The following is a 13,866-nucleotide window of genomic DNA, read 5'->3' as shown; positions in this document are numbered from 1 at the left end:
TCTATACTTCTTTCGTAAAAATTATTGTATTGTACAAATCGAAGATGGTGTTTGAGTTGAAGTATTATGTTGATGAGGATGGCTAACGAATACTTCGGCTTTGACCACTTTTTGATTTGCTTCTATTTCTAATTTTGATAATTTAATCCCTAATAACGATGCGATGATTCTTTGAAATGTCAATGCAACCTGTGAAACATTAAAATATAGGTAATATTCGAGGACACTACATATCAACAATACAATTATTCGACAGACTTACATTGTCACCAGTTCTGGTTGATACGCTGTGTAAAAACAGTCTATTTTCGTTGACAAATTTACGTTGCTTATCGAGGGGTACTGCTCGTTGATGTTCAATATCACCTAAAAAAAATAAGCTTACTAATACATGTCTTGAGGAGATCGTAATTTAAGAGATACCATTCTGCTTACTCACATTTATTAGCAATAACGGAGATCAGAGGTCTGCCTAAGCTAGACGACGAAGTGATATTCAGAACTGCATTGTACCATGCCGGAAGAGCAACGAAACTAGTGCTGTTCGTAATATCGAAAGTCAGTAAAACGGCCTTGAAAATGATGAAATAATTACAGACTGCAATATGTACATAGATAGGTGCTTAAGATCTCGATCTTTGGAAACTTACATGAGCTCCGTATAGGTATTTATCGAGCAGTGTGCTCGATAAAGCATTCCCACTAATATCCCAAATGACTAATCGGACACTTTGAGCTTCAACCAGTGTTCTTTTGAGGAATACATCGACTCCTCCGGTGGGATAATATTGACGAGAAAATTCATCGTGGCAGTATCTCAATACCAAGCTAGACTAGAGGAAAAACACTCAAGTGAGATAGGTATGTGGCCTTTTATGGATATTTGACAGATAGTCTTACTTTTCCGCAAGCAGGTTCTCCTACGATGAGAATTTTGTATTGTTTTTCTTCGGAGAATTCGCCATCTACTAGAACCATTTCTGACCATTTCTTTCAAAATTAAAAGCGAAATAGGTAATTATTTTATTATCAGTGATGTCAACAAAACGTTGCTATGGAAACGCTGCCATGTGACTCTTATCAGTCTTTCTTCTTCTACTCCACACTTCCACTTCTGAAACCTGAGTCATGAATTGAAAAAAATGAAAAGTGAAAACTACAAGTTCTGAGAAAAATAAGAAGTAAGTATATTTAATTTGACTGAAAATAATTCCATTGAGACATTTCGTAAAGTTTCATTTCAATGTTATAATTTTTTTGTTGAAGATGTTCTATGCAGTCAAGTCAATGGAAAATGATGACAAAACCACGTGCCACCTTATAGTTCGAATTAAAGACAGCCGGTTCGAGGGTTTCTATGGTTACATTCATCTCCGATTGAATAATACTGATATTATATTACTATTCGAGATGATGACAAATTCTTCGTCAACTTTTCATCATGAAGAAAGTTCTCCAGAAACAAAGATCAGCATTGAAATTCTTGGTAAATGTTTATTCATTTCCAAATAAAAAGTGCAAACTGATATAAGCGTGATTTTTGTACATTCTTTGATATATTTTATTTTACTATTACAGGCATCAGCCAGACCCTCATATCCCCAAGAATCGATTCCCAAAAAAAGCTTATTGACGGTAAATGAATCGGATAATTTATTTACCACACTGGAAGAAGATTTCAACAACGTAAGAACTAATTTCACTTTCTGTATATAAGCTTCGTTTCTTCTTGAACAGTAAAACATAATTATAGGTATTTTTTCATAGATATTGAAGATGTTCCACACGACCGAGGGTGTGACTAATCTGGATAAAAAATTACAAAAACTATGGTCCTTGATTTTGACTCTGAGGAAAAATGAAGTCATGCTGAGAGATTTCTATGATCGAAAAGATACTAAACCATCTCCCTTAAGATCATCGAAAACTTTACCTTCATTGAAGAAACACGAATCTGTGAAAGTAAGCATTTCACTAGTCAATGTCCGCTCATCTAGGGGCTGGAAGTTGAGTAGAAATTTGTAACGGAAGGGTTATTTTTTAGGTGGACGTCGAAGATGTTGATAAAGGCGACCTTTTGACTGCTGAAATGAAACCTGAGTAAGCTCAGCTGTATTCAAATGGTTATAAAGTATAGGGTTTGCTTCGTGAACTAAATTGAAATTCACTTAAAAGTTCTTTCGCAGTATCCGAATCCGAAATTACAGCAACTAAAGAGATGTTCGAACGTGAAAAACAGCATTTATTCAAAGAGATAATCAACTTGAAAGAGAAATTATCCAAGAATGGAGAAACTGCTAATGAGCTGAATAAGAAAATTGTAGAATACGAAGAACGTATCAAAGAATTGAAAAGTGATCTTGAAGTTGGTATATTCTTGATGCAGTTGCTAGTATGTTCTTGTTTTTCTGTTCTTATGATGTTTTTTTTTCTCATAAATCAGTCTCGTACCGCCGAAGCCTTAAAAGAATTGAAAATTCGCCAAAATATTGAAAACCGAGTTAAAGAGCAGCAAAAACAAATCGAAATCAAAGAGAAAGAGACCGAAAACCTCGAATATCAATATCAAAATGCTCGAGAACAAGTTAAACTTTTAGAAAGCACCGCGAATGAACAAAAGGTAGGTATTGAAATTTTTGAAAAAATTGTACCCGCGGCTATAAAGCAAATCAAAAATTTGTCCGATTGTTTCCAGCTAACAAATGAACTACTTTCTCAAAATAATGCCCATTTATCACAAAAAATCCTCAAATTACAAACCGATTACAATTCGCAAACGACAATGCTGGAAGATTTAATGCAAAATTGTTCCTCGCTGACGAATCAAACTAAAGTAAAATATATTGCAGTACCTATTCTAATGAGTTTTTCAACTACACGCTTTTTAATCGACTAATTTTGTTTAGATTTACGAAGAAAACACCAGCAAACTGCTCAGCGACTTGAATAAATTAACTAAATCTAAAGAAATACTCCAAAAAAGAATCCAAACTTTGGAAACGCATAAAAAAGACTTACAAAACGATAAAGAAAAATTCATCGTTAGCGTCGGCGTTTTGGAAAAAGAATTGGAAAATTTGCGTAAAATGTGCGACAGTGAGAAAAGAAACGTAGAAGATTTAAAACGCGAGAAAGAACTATTATTTAAAAATTTTCAACGTATCAACGGTAAATATTTTAAATATTTTTAGTGTAATTTTACTTTTCGTTTGTATTACAAATATTTTATTGTTGAACCTGTTTAGCAACAAGTGACGAACAAAGTAGAATACTTAAAATTGAAGTCCGAATGAAAGATCAACTAGAAACTGAAGTTGATCAGTTGAATAGAGAAATCGTTAAATTGAATGATACAATAACTGATATGGATAAAGAAAGGGACCGGTTTGTAGCTTACTAAAGTTTGATCAATGTCATCGTGTTTATGATTTTTTTTTTGTAAAATGTTGCAATTTACTTACAGATTGAAAATAAAAAATTCGGAACTTCAAAATAAAATAGATGAATTAAAGGAGAAATTGGACGAAAAAGAATCCGAATTATTGGAAACCAAAAAGCAGTTGAACGAAATATCTGTCAATTATAAACATCAGAGCGGTTTGTTGGAAAATACACGTAATGATAAAAACATGTATGCTCATGGATTGACTCAAACCAAAGTAATATGAATTATTTGATCACCGCAAAATGTGATTATTTTATAATATAAACCTTTTCTATTTTTGTTTTGAAATTATAGGAACAAGTTTCCGAATTAAAGCAGACGATAAAAGTACTAAAAGCTCAAATTGAAGAAGAAAAAGATACGGTAAATGTGAAAGAAAATGAACTTCTAAAAGAAAAATCAGGTGACTACAAAAATTATCAAATTACTTACTGGAAATATTTTGAGGTATAATAACCTAACCTAACCAACGTCGTGATCATTAGTTCTACAGAAACTGGAACAAGACAAAGAGAAATTATACGGCGAATTAGCCTATTACAAAGACACCATAAAATTGAACAACGAAACCATAAACGAACTCCAAGATACTGAAAAAAATTTACGAAGCATCATCCAGAAAATGGATGCAGAACTGCAGAAGAAAGATAAGCAAATACAACAAGTACGACATGAAATCCTGTCCGCAATTATTCATTTTTTCTCTCAGTGGAAAACAGCTGTAAAAAATATACTGATTTTATAGACCATAAGTGAACATAAACTAGCAGCCACCCAGTTACTTCAGAAAAACGAAGAAATAGCTCAGCTAAATGCAAAAATAAAGCTATGGGAAACTACGATGGAAAAACAAGAATACGAATGTAAGCAACATTTAGAAGAAATAGACACATTGACTTCGGAAATCAGACATTTAAAGTGAGATTATTATTTTTCATTACTTACGGATGCTGTATTTTGAAACATTTTCATGCGTCGAATGTTTTTTAGAACCGATAAAGCTGCCTTGAATCGAAACCTATCCACGGTAGTGAGCCTTAGATCGGAAGTATTCGCCCTAGAACGAGAATTGACCAAACAAAAAGTCAAATGTCGAGCGTTAGAAGAAGAATTGCAAAATCCGTTGAATATTCATAGATGGAGAAAATTAGAAGTAAAAAATCAGATTTGTTTTTATTATGCCCCTTTGTTTGAAAGTACGTAAGCCTAAAGTGCACCCTTGTATTAAAAATGTTTCCAGGGGACTGATCCGAACGCATTTGAACTAGTCACTAAAATTCAACTACTTCAAAAACGAGTGCTGACTAAATCAGAATTAGCTGCTGAAAAGGAACAACAGCTCAAGGAACTGGAAACCTTGTACCAGAATTTGAAAAATATCACCGCCAAAGTATCTCCTACTGAAATCACCAATAAACTGTATTTTCTGAAGAAGGAATGTGAAGTCAAAAGTCGTAAAATCAAGGTACATACCTCTACGAAGTAATCCTAACTACATAATACTTAATACTTATTATGTTCGAAAAAAATCCAATAAATCACCGAAAATGGTCAATTTTTAATTTTCGTGAGGGGTTTCTTTTTTCAAAAACAAACCATTGAAGCATATCAACGTTCATAAAAAATTGGGGAAAGCGACAGTAATTTTTGAATTATTGTTGCACAGATATTTTTCTCGAATTAGCTTACCTACACTGCATTTTTTTTTTCATATGTGAATTTTTGAATAAAACGTTACAATTTTTGACAGAATTTAATCATTCAAATGAGCATGTACGAATCTCACTCGATCGAATGTAAAATGGAGCTAGAAAGGAAGAACAAAGAATTGGAAGATATAAAAAAAGATTACTTCAAGCAAGTAAGAGCCATAATTTAATTTTTTTTTAAAATCCCCAGCAGTATAATTTTACGTGTTGTTCACCTCTGGGCTCTGAAAATTCTGAAAAAATCTTAGTATTATTTTTTTTTTAAATAATAAAAAAATAAACAACTAAAAGAAGACAAAATTTTTGCTAATAAATATTTTTGTGTAAAAAGCAATCTCGTAAAAAGGTTTGTTACTATTAATTTTATAAGGTATTTTTACTTTCAATCTTAAAATCATGTTGCTTGAAAGGAAATTCACCGTACCCCCCCCCGGTCATGGTTCGTCTAGAAATCGTCGTTTTTCGTAGTACCTAACCCGATATACCTAAAATATCTATCGTGATTTTGTTTCGAGTTAATTAAGATGATTTTTTTCCTCTTCTGACGTTTTATGTGTTTCGTAATTTAAAATATTCTGTCGTGTAGTAATAAATTTTTAACCTTGTTTTTTATATTTAAACCAAGCGATTTATTGATGAGGTTTTCGTGATACCATATAGCCCGGAAACGAATCGTTTTGGAAACACGTAATTTTTCCATTCGTGTGCGAATATCGTATAAAAAGTTCACATTTTTTAATCACACTTTTACCGCAGCTGATTTACGAGTTGCGTGATCATTTTGTGAATTTTTTAGCCGGATTACCTCGTTCTTTTTGCGCCTAATATGTGATAATATGGCAATACGAAATATATGTGTTGATAAATTTGCCTATCTTGAGATTTTTGAGGCGTAGTGGCATTTTTTACCATCATGATACAAAGGGAAATGAGGGAGGGGGTTGAACCTGAAACCTGAAGAACCCTTGTATTGAATGGGAGTTGAATCAAAATTCGACTGTCGCATCTTACCCATGACCTATTTCATTTATTTATTTTTTTACAAATAATGTTGAATTAGTCACTTTTTTCGGGATTTATACGTTCACTTTTTCGTTGTAAAAATGATCACGATAGTTTTAACGCGATTTTTATTTGTTACAGAAACAGAAATTGTACAAGCTGAGGAATAAATTAACGAAGGGATCGAGTCAGTCGAGCAATGAGAATGTAAAAGTGGCTGCTCTAGGAGGAGGATTTTCAGCCGAATGTGCGCCTCTTCCTGTCATAAAGATTAATGATCAGTAAAATTATTAGTAATGCAAGTAATTCTTTCGAATCAATTTAATTTCACGTAGTCGAATGAAAAAGTCCTTTCGTATAGAACTGAGAACGTCATCTTGAAACGAGAAATATTTACACGTCGAATGAAACAACATAAACAGAATAATTTATTCAACGCAACAAAGAAATAATACTGTTTTTCAAAGTCGTATATAGTAGGTAATAATTGGAATGACAATTCTCATTCTTACTCTAAAATAGGAACATAATTAGGTATTCGGAAATACATAATACTTTTTGTTTTAACAAAAGAAAATAATTTTCAAAACTAGCAACGCGTTAAAATAATAATTTAGATAATACTAAGTTAAATATTGAAAGTTACAAAAACGTCCACTGCAAGCTGAATATAATTCTGGATGTAAAGAAAAATTAGACGTAAAGATCGTACAAAGCTAAAAATCCGATTCAAAATATGTTATGTTGAAATCAGTAGGTAATTTATTTGTTGTCACGAATAATGGCAGATAATCACGCCATCAATGGTTGAAAGTAATGGAAATTCGAACCGGAATTCGCCAATTTACCATCAATAATTCCAATTTCAATGTATAACTAATTTTCTGGAAGAAAAAAAAATGAAAATTTTTCGTTGAAAAATAAATACCTAATCAAAAACAGAACTCTAAAAAATAGGTTACCAAGATTATGAATTATGAATTATTTACCCGGTTTGTGCTGAAGATTTCAAGTACGGTTTCAAATAGAGATTCTTGGTGTAATCAGTTGAAGGATGAAGTTTCTTTTCAAAAGAAACAGCCTTCGTATTACGTTTAGTTTCACATTTTTCTGCAATTTGACGAAATGATTGACCGTAGTGTTGATACATTCCAGGAATATAACCTGTCAAATGGAACCGGGATTTCAAATCAAACTATAGGTACCAAATTATTGAAAAATATGGATATGGATTCTACCACTTACCAGTATATCCGAGGATGTATTTATTACGTTGAGCGAAATCTATCTTTGGTAATTGATAAGAAGCATCGGCGATCTTCGGACAACCGCGTATGACACCATTTCTTCTCAAATTCTAAGCAGGACAATAAAATTACACATTTTAATACGGTTCTCAATAAACAGTACCTACTTATTTAGATAGAATTGTAATTTGTTTCGATGTGAAATATTTCATTTTTTCAACTCACGTGTATTATTTCTTTTGTCGATGTTCCATAGCATTTACCTATTTGAAATTTCAAAGTAGGACAATGACCCGTGTACCTAAAACACCAAGAAGAAAAAATAGTTTTGATAAGGATGTGTTTTTTATTTTGAAAACGCAATAACGTTACATGGAAACTTACCCTGGTAAAAAGTACGTCTGTGTTTTTGCCAAGAAGTCTCTTTTTTCGTAGTCCGAATAATTTATGAACATACTACAATAATTTAAAAGTTTGCGCGTTAATGTAACAATATACAATTTGGTAACTATAAAAAAAATCAAACAACTTAGCCGAAATCCATTTTTCAAACCGTACAACAGAGAGACACGCTATGTTTGTTTGAGCGAAATTCGCCTATTGATATACGAAGATCGTAATTTGTGTGTTATTTGTTCACTGATATGAAACAGAAATGGAAATTGGTCACGTGTTTTTCTACGGTTCAAGCTTTTCGAAAGTTGGGTCACGAATTTCGCGATGAACTTGAACGTTGAACGTAAACTTTTCGTACAAGTTTCAAATTGTATTATTACATTATCGCTCAGCGACAAGTTCGAAGGGTTTTTGGATCTGGTTGTGCAGGTTTCAAACAAGTTTTTTAAAATAGAAAATTTTCAGAGAAAAATGAACTGGATGCAGGAGAAAAATGTTCATTTCTCTTTTCATAATTAGGTAGGTTCGAACTTACCTATTGGCTATTTATTTGAAAAAATGCTGACGTTGGGATTTTTACTAAAAACCAAAAATTGGCGCATTTTTTAATTTTATTTATTTTTTTTGTTCTTGTTTTGTTCGATTTCGATTTCCAATTTCCAATTTGTGAGCTAGATTCATTTTTAATTTCGGAAATAAATCACGATTTTATTCAATATTTATGTAATTTTAATCTAAATCAGTAACCTTAATGAAAATGGATATCGTAGACAATTTCACAGTATCAGATTGGGAGCAGAATAAAGATCGCTGTGTTCAATTACTATCTCAAGATGATTTCATCAACAAGGTAACACATTTTCTATTACTATACTTTATATAGTTATTTTGTCATTAATTCATTGCTTTATTAGATCCCTGAACTGAACAAAGAAAACGCAAAACATTACGAAAATAAACTAGTTCGATTCCGAGGCATGGTACAGGATACCTTAAATCCAGAGTATTATTTCGAGAAATGTCAAGTATTCAATTCTAAAACCGGAACGTATACTATTCGTAGTGGAAAATATCGCGATTTTATCGCCTGCGAGGTAATTATATATGAATTCCAATTGTAAATCATCTCGAGTCGTATTCTGATTTCTATTATTATCGTAGGAAGACGAAGAATTAATGGTGAACGCAGCCGAAAATACTCACCAAGAGAAACATGTAATTCATTGCGTCAAAATCCCCGGATTAAATTCGTGGACTCGTCAGGTAAATTGTGTTTCTACGAGAACTATAAATTCTCATCAACTTGACGATTTACCTGCTGAATTAATTACAGTTTAAATACACCGATGATCAAGATAGCGTTAACATTCGAAACGAAAAACGAAAACTGCTCGATGCTGAAAACGAAGAAGCAATGGAAATAGACTCGTACGAGCTTCAATGTCTTTTTTTTCGAAAATACATTCTTCTCGTACTAATAAAATTGTGTTCTAGATCCGATACAAATAAAAAGCAAGTTACCGAAACGATCGCTTTAAACAGTGGTACTTCGTCTACTGAAGATAGCTCAATGAAATGTGATAATTCCTGCGCTACCGATGTAAACGTGGATCCTTTACCCGAATCGCCTGTAGAATTATTCAACGGATGTGAAAGTTGTTTATTGAACGTAAGTTGACTCGAAAACATGATAGTATTCGAAATACGTCATCGATTTTCATTGGAAATTAAGAACTCGTCTACGATTTCGTTTTTTTCAGCTTTACGATGTTAAAGATACAGATATCAAAGTCAACGATGTGATCGATGTGATTGGTTTTTTGAGCACAGAAAATACTGAACAAATGGAAGAATCTACAAGCTTATCTACTTTACCTAAAATACACGTGGTGCGTGCCAACTTCGGTGTTTCTACGTTCAGCAATATGTTGCAGTATCATAAAGGTACCGTGTAATAAAATGTAGTTCAACTTACTATCGAGAGGAAAGCATAGCTGTACGGTTACGATATGAATTTATTTTACAGAACACGTTTTACAAACTGCTCAGCAGTTAAGGGACGAATTATGGATTATGTTCACTGATGTCTTGGCAGGCGATACATTAGCTGCTGATTATCTAATCTGTCATTTAATATCATCCGTGTAAGTTCATCTCGAAATGAATCATTATGATTGGAATAATTTTACTATTACGTTCTGAATTCTTGCAGGTATTCTCGTCAAGATTTATTAGCTTTGGGTAAATTTTCTCTGAACTTGTCCAACGTACCTTTCCATCTATGTGAATCTAAATATGTGAATGAGCTGTATAAATTACTATCTCATTTATTGGAAAAAAGTTGCTTTATGCCGATCAGTATCCAATACTTGAATAATACCACGATGGTGCCAAAGTAAGGAAAAAACTCATCTCTTGCTAAAGTTGAACGTTGTTGTCATTTTGTTATAATAAATGTCGGTATTTCTTTAGAAAAGATTACGATCAAAATCGACTTAAAGGAGGAGATCTGCAGTTGTCTTCTAATACACATTTGATTATCGATGAAACTCGTCTGGAACCGGGTCAATTGATGGACAAAGGTAACTCATTTATTCATCAAAAATGTGATCCTTAGTTTTTTTCGGATAGCTTTATTTACCTGCTGTTTCAGGTGTTCGTAATGTACAAGCATTGGGCAACGTGATTACAAATCAAAAACTCGAATACGATTTCGAATTCTATTCTTGCCCTTTTTACACTGATATTCCTGTGTTAACGTTTTCAGAGGGTAAATCCCTGTTGCCGGTATGCTTTTGATTGCAAATTGATTATTTTTTTTTTCAAATAGCTATATGTATTATATTTCGATATATATATTTTTTAGAGCGATTGTCGATTGGTAATGGAACCCGATGCATCGTGTATTGAAAACATCAACGAAGCGTTTGCCAGAACTTGGAAAAAAATGAGCGATCCTTTGCTTTCGAAATTAAGAGTTTATCTGAATAATATTTCATCGCTTAAATACGACCTCTCTGCTTCGATGCAACAGGTACGTACAAAAAAATCAGTATTGCGAATAACACCTGTAATAAAAGAAAGATCACCTCGAGTTTTTTTTTTTATTTCAGGTGATTCAAGAAGATTTTGTCAAAATGCGTCGAGAAAATAGCAAAATAAATGCAGACGATTTGCATAACTTGCTGGTTTTATCCAGGTATGGATTTGGAAATGGAATAATATTCTTCGTCAATTCGAACCAAAAATTTCGAGTCCTTGACTTTTTTTTAACAAGTGTACTTTTATGCTTTGGTAAAATAACTACTGTCGTTTCTGTGCTCAATTCGGTGTATCAGTCCCTCAAGCTCTTTCAAGTCTCTTGTAGTCCGGTATTGTTTTCATCGTGTAATCTCCAAGTATAATTTGTTTTAGGTTACTGTCAGTGAGCAGAGGAATGCAAACATTAGAAAAAAATATTTGGGATTACGCTTGTCGATTAGAGCAACAAAGAAAAGATCGTTTACGCTGATGATATTGGTGAATTTAAGAATCGAGTATTTTATTCAAGTCGAGTTTTTTTTTATAAAATCACTATCAACATTTTTTTCCCCTCGTGAAAACGTGAAACTTTATTAGAGATTTTGTTACATCCAATTTTGTATTTTAATAACTTATTAAATTTTAATACTTCTATTTTTAACCTTTTGTTGGGTTTTAAACATGATCGTTTTTTATAGCTCTTAAACGACTTACGATTCATTAAGTGATTTCTTTCACGACTTTACGTGATTTGTTTTTTTTTTTTTTTTTTGAAAACGTTATCTATCAAAATAAGAAATAAAGACGCTAAAGGCAACAAAAATTTACAAAGGAATATATTTTATTTTTACTATTTTATGGAACAAACACCTCGTCAATATTTATTAAATACAACAATTTTCCAACTGTTTTACTACAGATTGAACAGTCGAACTGTTGTTGAAAGATTCCAAATTTTTGGTAGATTTTTTCGGCGGAATTCGTACATAAACATTCGACTTTTTGTTGCCAATTGGTTCGATCTTTATTTCATATCCAGGAGGCAAAAAATGTGAAAAACGCATTATCAGGTCGCGTTTTCCGTCGAATAAATCAATAACTCGTTCAACAAGTTGAACAGTTGTCAGTTTCTTGTCATTCCACTGCACCATTAAGTTTGCAAATCGAGTGTAATATTCTTCGGACTTCTTGTTGAATGAGATTCGAATCAGAAAGATGAAAGTATCCCAGGCTTTATCATTGAATTCTTTCTCTTGTTTACATTCCGGCGAATCTTCTGCACTACATTCAAGTAGGATCACTTGATAGCGTTTTTTCGGTACTAGGTTATAATCCATCGCTGTTCAACGCGCACAATTCGTAATTTTTTCATCAATAAAACAGCTTCTTCGAATAAACGTAATAATCGTCGTATGGAAAAGCCCGAGCTGTAACACCTAACTCATGATTTCGTTCAAGATCTATCAATACTGATGAAATCATACGTTGAATATCGACTACTTGAAAAAGTTTTTAGCGCGATTTAAAAATGTAAATTTTACATTTAAGAAATCATAAAATCCTTTCTTATCAATTCATTGATAACATTTTTGAATTGTTTACGTTGCAGTACGAACCGAATACAAATTAAAATCGTATTTAGAAGTCGTTTTTATTGAGATGAAAACGATTATTTTCTAATAATGAGACTACAGAGAGCATAAAAATTGTTAAATAATTCATTGCTACATCTGACTTTTAAAAACTGAATAGAATTTGATCACTTTTAAATGATTCTATAGGTACCTACCTAATATTTTGTGACTCTTGAAAACGGCGTAAAAAATTGCGATAAATTTTGCACGTGATGTTAGCCTTTTAGCCTTTTAAAGATTTTTAAAATAATAATCAATTTCTGAACTTCCAAAAAATAGAAGAAAAAAATCCTTTGAATTTTTGTTATCAAGTCACACCAAAAAAGCTATCCATGATTCAAACTTTCCTCGAAAAGGAGGCTCTACACACATTTTTAATCTGCAGAATCCTTGTAAAAATTATCACCTGTCAAAATTTCAAGTACTAAAGTGCCTTTTTAGATTTTTGGTGAAAAATTTTCAAAAATCAAATTTTGGCCACAATGTGAGAAAAAAATCAAAATTTCACCAAATTGACCTAGAAAGCTGAAATTTGATATGTACCCTATTTCCAACCTGCCAAATCGATTGGAAACTGTTCCAAACCGTTTTGAGCAGTTCTGGAGCCTTCAGCAGATTTTTGAAACTCGAAATTCTCACAAAATTTCATCAAAGGAGTTGGAAAGCCGAAATTAATTCTGCAAACTGATTTCAATACTCTATGAAGTCGATTGCAGGTAAATTTCAAGTCGTTGTGGAGCCTCCAGCGATTTTTTGAAAATTACTGGAGCCTCCAGTAGATTTTTGAAACTTGAAATTTCCCCAAAATTTTATCAAATGGGGTTAGCAAGCCGAAATTAATTCTGCAAACTAATTTCAATACAATAATATGAAGTCGACTGCATGGTGGCTTCAAGTGGTTTTGAAGGTTCTTGCTACTTTTTGGAAATTTCAATTCTGCTATAAATGCCATGAAACCTTTCAAAAAGTCCCTGGAGGCTCCAAAATTACTTGAACCCACCTGAAATTGTCTTCAGAGGGTGTTAAAATTGGAGTGCATAGTTAATTTCAGCTTTCCATCTTCATTTGGAGGAAATGGGGAAATTTCAAGTTTCAAAAATGTACTAGAGGCTCCAATAATTTTCAAAAAATCGCTGGAGGCTTCAAAACGACTTGAAATTTACCTACAGTCGACTTCATAGAGTATTGAAATTAGTTTGCAGAATTAATTTCGGCTTTCCAACTCCACTTAATGAAATATTGTAGGAATTTCGAATTTCAAAAATCTACTGGAGGCTCCAGAAATTTTCAAAAAATCGCTGGAGGCTTCAAAACGACTTGAAATTTACCTACAGTCGACTTCATAGAGTATTGAAAATAGTTTACAGAACCGATTTCGGCTTTCCAACTCCATTTGATGAAATATTGTAGGA

At 32.6% G+C, this 13,866-nt stretch overlaps 4 protein-coding genes across 5 annotated transcripts; 2 read left to right on the top strand and 2 right to left on the bottom strand.

Annotated features, from left to right (window-relative positions):
- Positions 1 to 21: 21 nt before the first annotated feature.
- LOC135838355 (ras-related protein Rab-28-like) lies at positions 22 to 1,056 on the bottom strand. Of its 2 annotated transcripts, none has more exons than XM_065353946.1 (5): positions 901 to 1,056; positions 651 to 833; positions 440 to 572; positions 263 to 384; positions 22 to 189 (listed from the first exon to the last, which is right to left on the bottom strand). In XM_065353946.1, exons 1-5 carry the CDS (start codon positions 976 to 978, stop codon positions 22 to 24), a joined length of 684 nt encoding a protein of 227 aa, XP_065210018.1. In that variant the 5' UTR covers positions 979 to 1,056. The 2 variants fall into 2 exon arrangements, with proteins under 2 accessions (XP_065210018.1, XP_065210019.1); XM_065353947.1 differs by having other exon boundaries at positions 263 to 366; positions 901 to 1,048.
- A 24-nt stretch (positions 1,057 to 1,080) lies between these two features.
- Positions 1,081 to 7,627, top strand: LOC135838352 (cilia- and flagella-associated protein 58-like). The gene is made up of 19 exons (XM_065353942.1): positions 1,081 to 1,181; positions 1,267 to 1,486; positions 1,579 to 1,686; positions 1,768 to 1,962; positions 2,045 to 2,100; positions 2,176 to 2,365; positions 2,444 to 2,620; positions 2,696 to 2,833; positions 2,907 to 3,168; positions 3,246 to 3,384; positions 3,464 to 3,659; positions 3,740 to 3,848; positions 3,931 to 4,109; positions 4,191 to 4,363; positions 4,436 to 4,598; positions 4,686 to 4,910; positions 5,196 to 5,306; positions 6,298 to 6,449; positions 7,312 to 7,627. Exons 2-18 carry the CDS (start codon positions 1,442 to 1,444, stop codon positions 6,439 to 6,441), a joined length of 2,610 nt encoding a protein of 869 aa, XP_065210014.1. The 5' UTR covers positions 1,081 to 1,181; positions 1,267 to 1,441; the 3' UTR covers positions 6,442 to 6,449; positions 7,312 to 7,627.
- Positions 6,562 to 8,153, bottom strand: LOC135838356 (ciliary microtubule inner protein 2B-like). Its single transcript, XM_065353948.1, has 5 exons — positions 7,788 to 8,153; positions 7,629 to 7,704; positions 7,402 to 7,513; positions 7,146 to 7,320; positions 6,562 to 7,040 (listed from the first exon to the last, which is right to left on the bottom strand). The coding sequence occupies exons 1-5, from the start codon at positions 7,856 to 7,858 to the stop codon at positions 7,022 to 7,024; spliced, it is 453 nt and encodes a 150-aa protein (XP_065210020.1). The 5' UTR covers positions 7,859 to 8,153; the 3' UTR covers positions 6,562 to 7,021.
- Positions 8,154 to 8,430: 277 nt separating this feature from the next.
- LOC135838353 (mini-chromosome maintenance complex-binding protein) lies at positions 8,431 to 11,481 on the top strand. The gene is made up of 13 exons (XM_065353943.1): positions 8,431 to 8,649; positions 8,714 to 8,893; positions 8,961 to 9,062; positions 9,133 to 9,227; positions 9,294 to 9,468; positions 9,560 to 9,743; positions 9,826 to 9,943; positions 10,012 to 10,194; positions 10,272 to 10,381; positions 10,453 to 10,586; positions 10,666 to 10,833; positions 10,913 to 10,998; positions 11,214 to 11,481. The coding sequence occupies exons 1-13, from the start codon at positions 8,551 to 8,553 to the stop codon at positions 11,308 to 11,310; spliced, it is 1,731 nt and encodes a 576-aa protein (XP_065210015.1). The 5' UTR covers positions 8,431 to 8,550; the 3' UTR covers positions 11,311 to 11,481.
- Positions 11,482 to 13,866: the final 2,385 nt, after the last annotated feature.

The sequence above is a fragment of the Planococcus citri genome, chromosome 3 (assembly GCF_950023065.1).
Source record: "Planococcus citri chromosome 3, ihPlaCitr1.1, whole genome shotgun sequence".
NCBI lineage: Eukaryota > Metazoa > Arthropoda > Insecta > Hemiptera > Pseudococcidae > Planococcus > Planococcus citri.
This window is presented reverse-complemented; position numbering and strand designations above follow the sequence as displayed.

Bases quoted from the DNA above. Each gene is read 5' to 3' on its own strand.
- LOC135838355 (XM_065353946.1), bottom strand. From the start codon at position 978: ATGGTTCTAGTAGATGGCGAATTCTCCGAAGAAAAACAATACAAAATT. The intron at 834-900 runs GTAAGACTATCT...TTTTTCCTCTAG, and splicing joins GAGAACCTGCTTGCGGAAAA to TCTAGCTTGGTATTGAGATA. The intron at 190-262 runs GTAAGTCTGTCG...AATGTTTCACAG, and splicing joins CAACCAGAACTGGTGACAAT to GTTGCATTGACATTTCAAAG.
- LOC135838352 (XM_065353942.1), top strand. From the start codon at position 1,442: ATGAAGAAAGTTCTCCAGAAACAAAGATCAGCATTGAAATTCTTG. The intron at 2,366-2,443 runs GTTGGTATATTC...CTCATAAATCAG, and splicing joins AATTGAAAAGTGATCTTGAA to TCTCGTACCGCCGAAGCCTT. The intron at 2,621-2,695 runs GTAGGTATTGAA...GATTGTTTCCAG, and splicing joins GCACCGCGAATGAACAAAAG to CTAACAAATGAACTACTTTC.
- LOC135838356 (XM_065353948.1), bottom strand. From the start codon at position 7,858: ATGTTCATAAATTATTCGGACTACGAAAAAAGAGACTTCTTGGCAAAA. The intron at 7,705-7,787 runs GTAAGTTTCCAT...TTGGTGTTTTAG, and splicing joins CAGACGTACTTTTTACCAGG to GTACACGGGTCATTGTCCTA. The intron at 7,514-7,628 runs GTGAGTTGAAAA...TGTCCTGCTTAG, and splicing joins CGACAAAAGAAATAATACAC to AATTTGAGAAGAAATGGTGT.
- LOC135838353 (XM_065353943.1), top strand. From the start codon at position 8,551: ATGAAAATGGATATCGTAGACAATTTCACAGTATCAGATTGGGAGCAG. The intron at 9,063-9,132 runs GTAAATTGTGTT...AATTAATTACAG, and splicing joins TAAATTCGTGGACTCGTCAG to TTTAAATACACCGATGATCA. The intron at 10,587-10,665 runs GTATGCTTTTGA...TATATTTTTTAG, and splicing joins AGGGTAAATCCCTGTTGCCG to AGCGATTGTCGATTGGTAAT.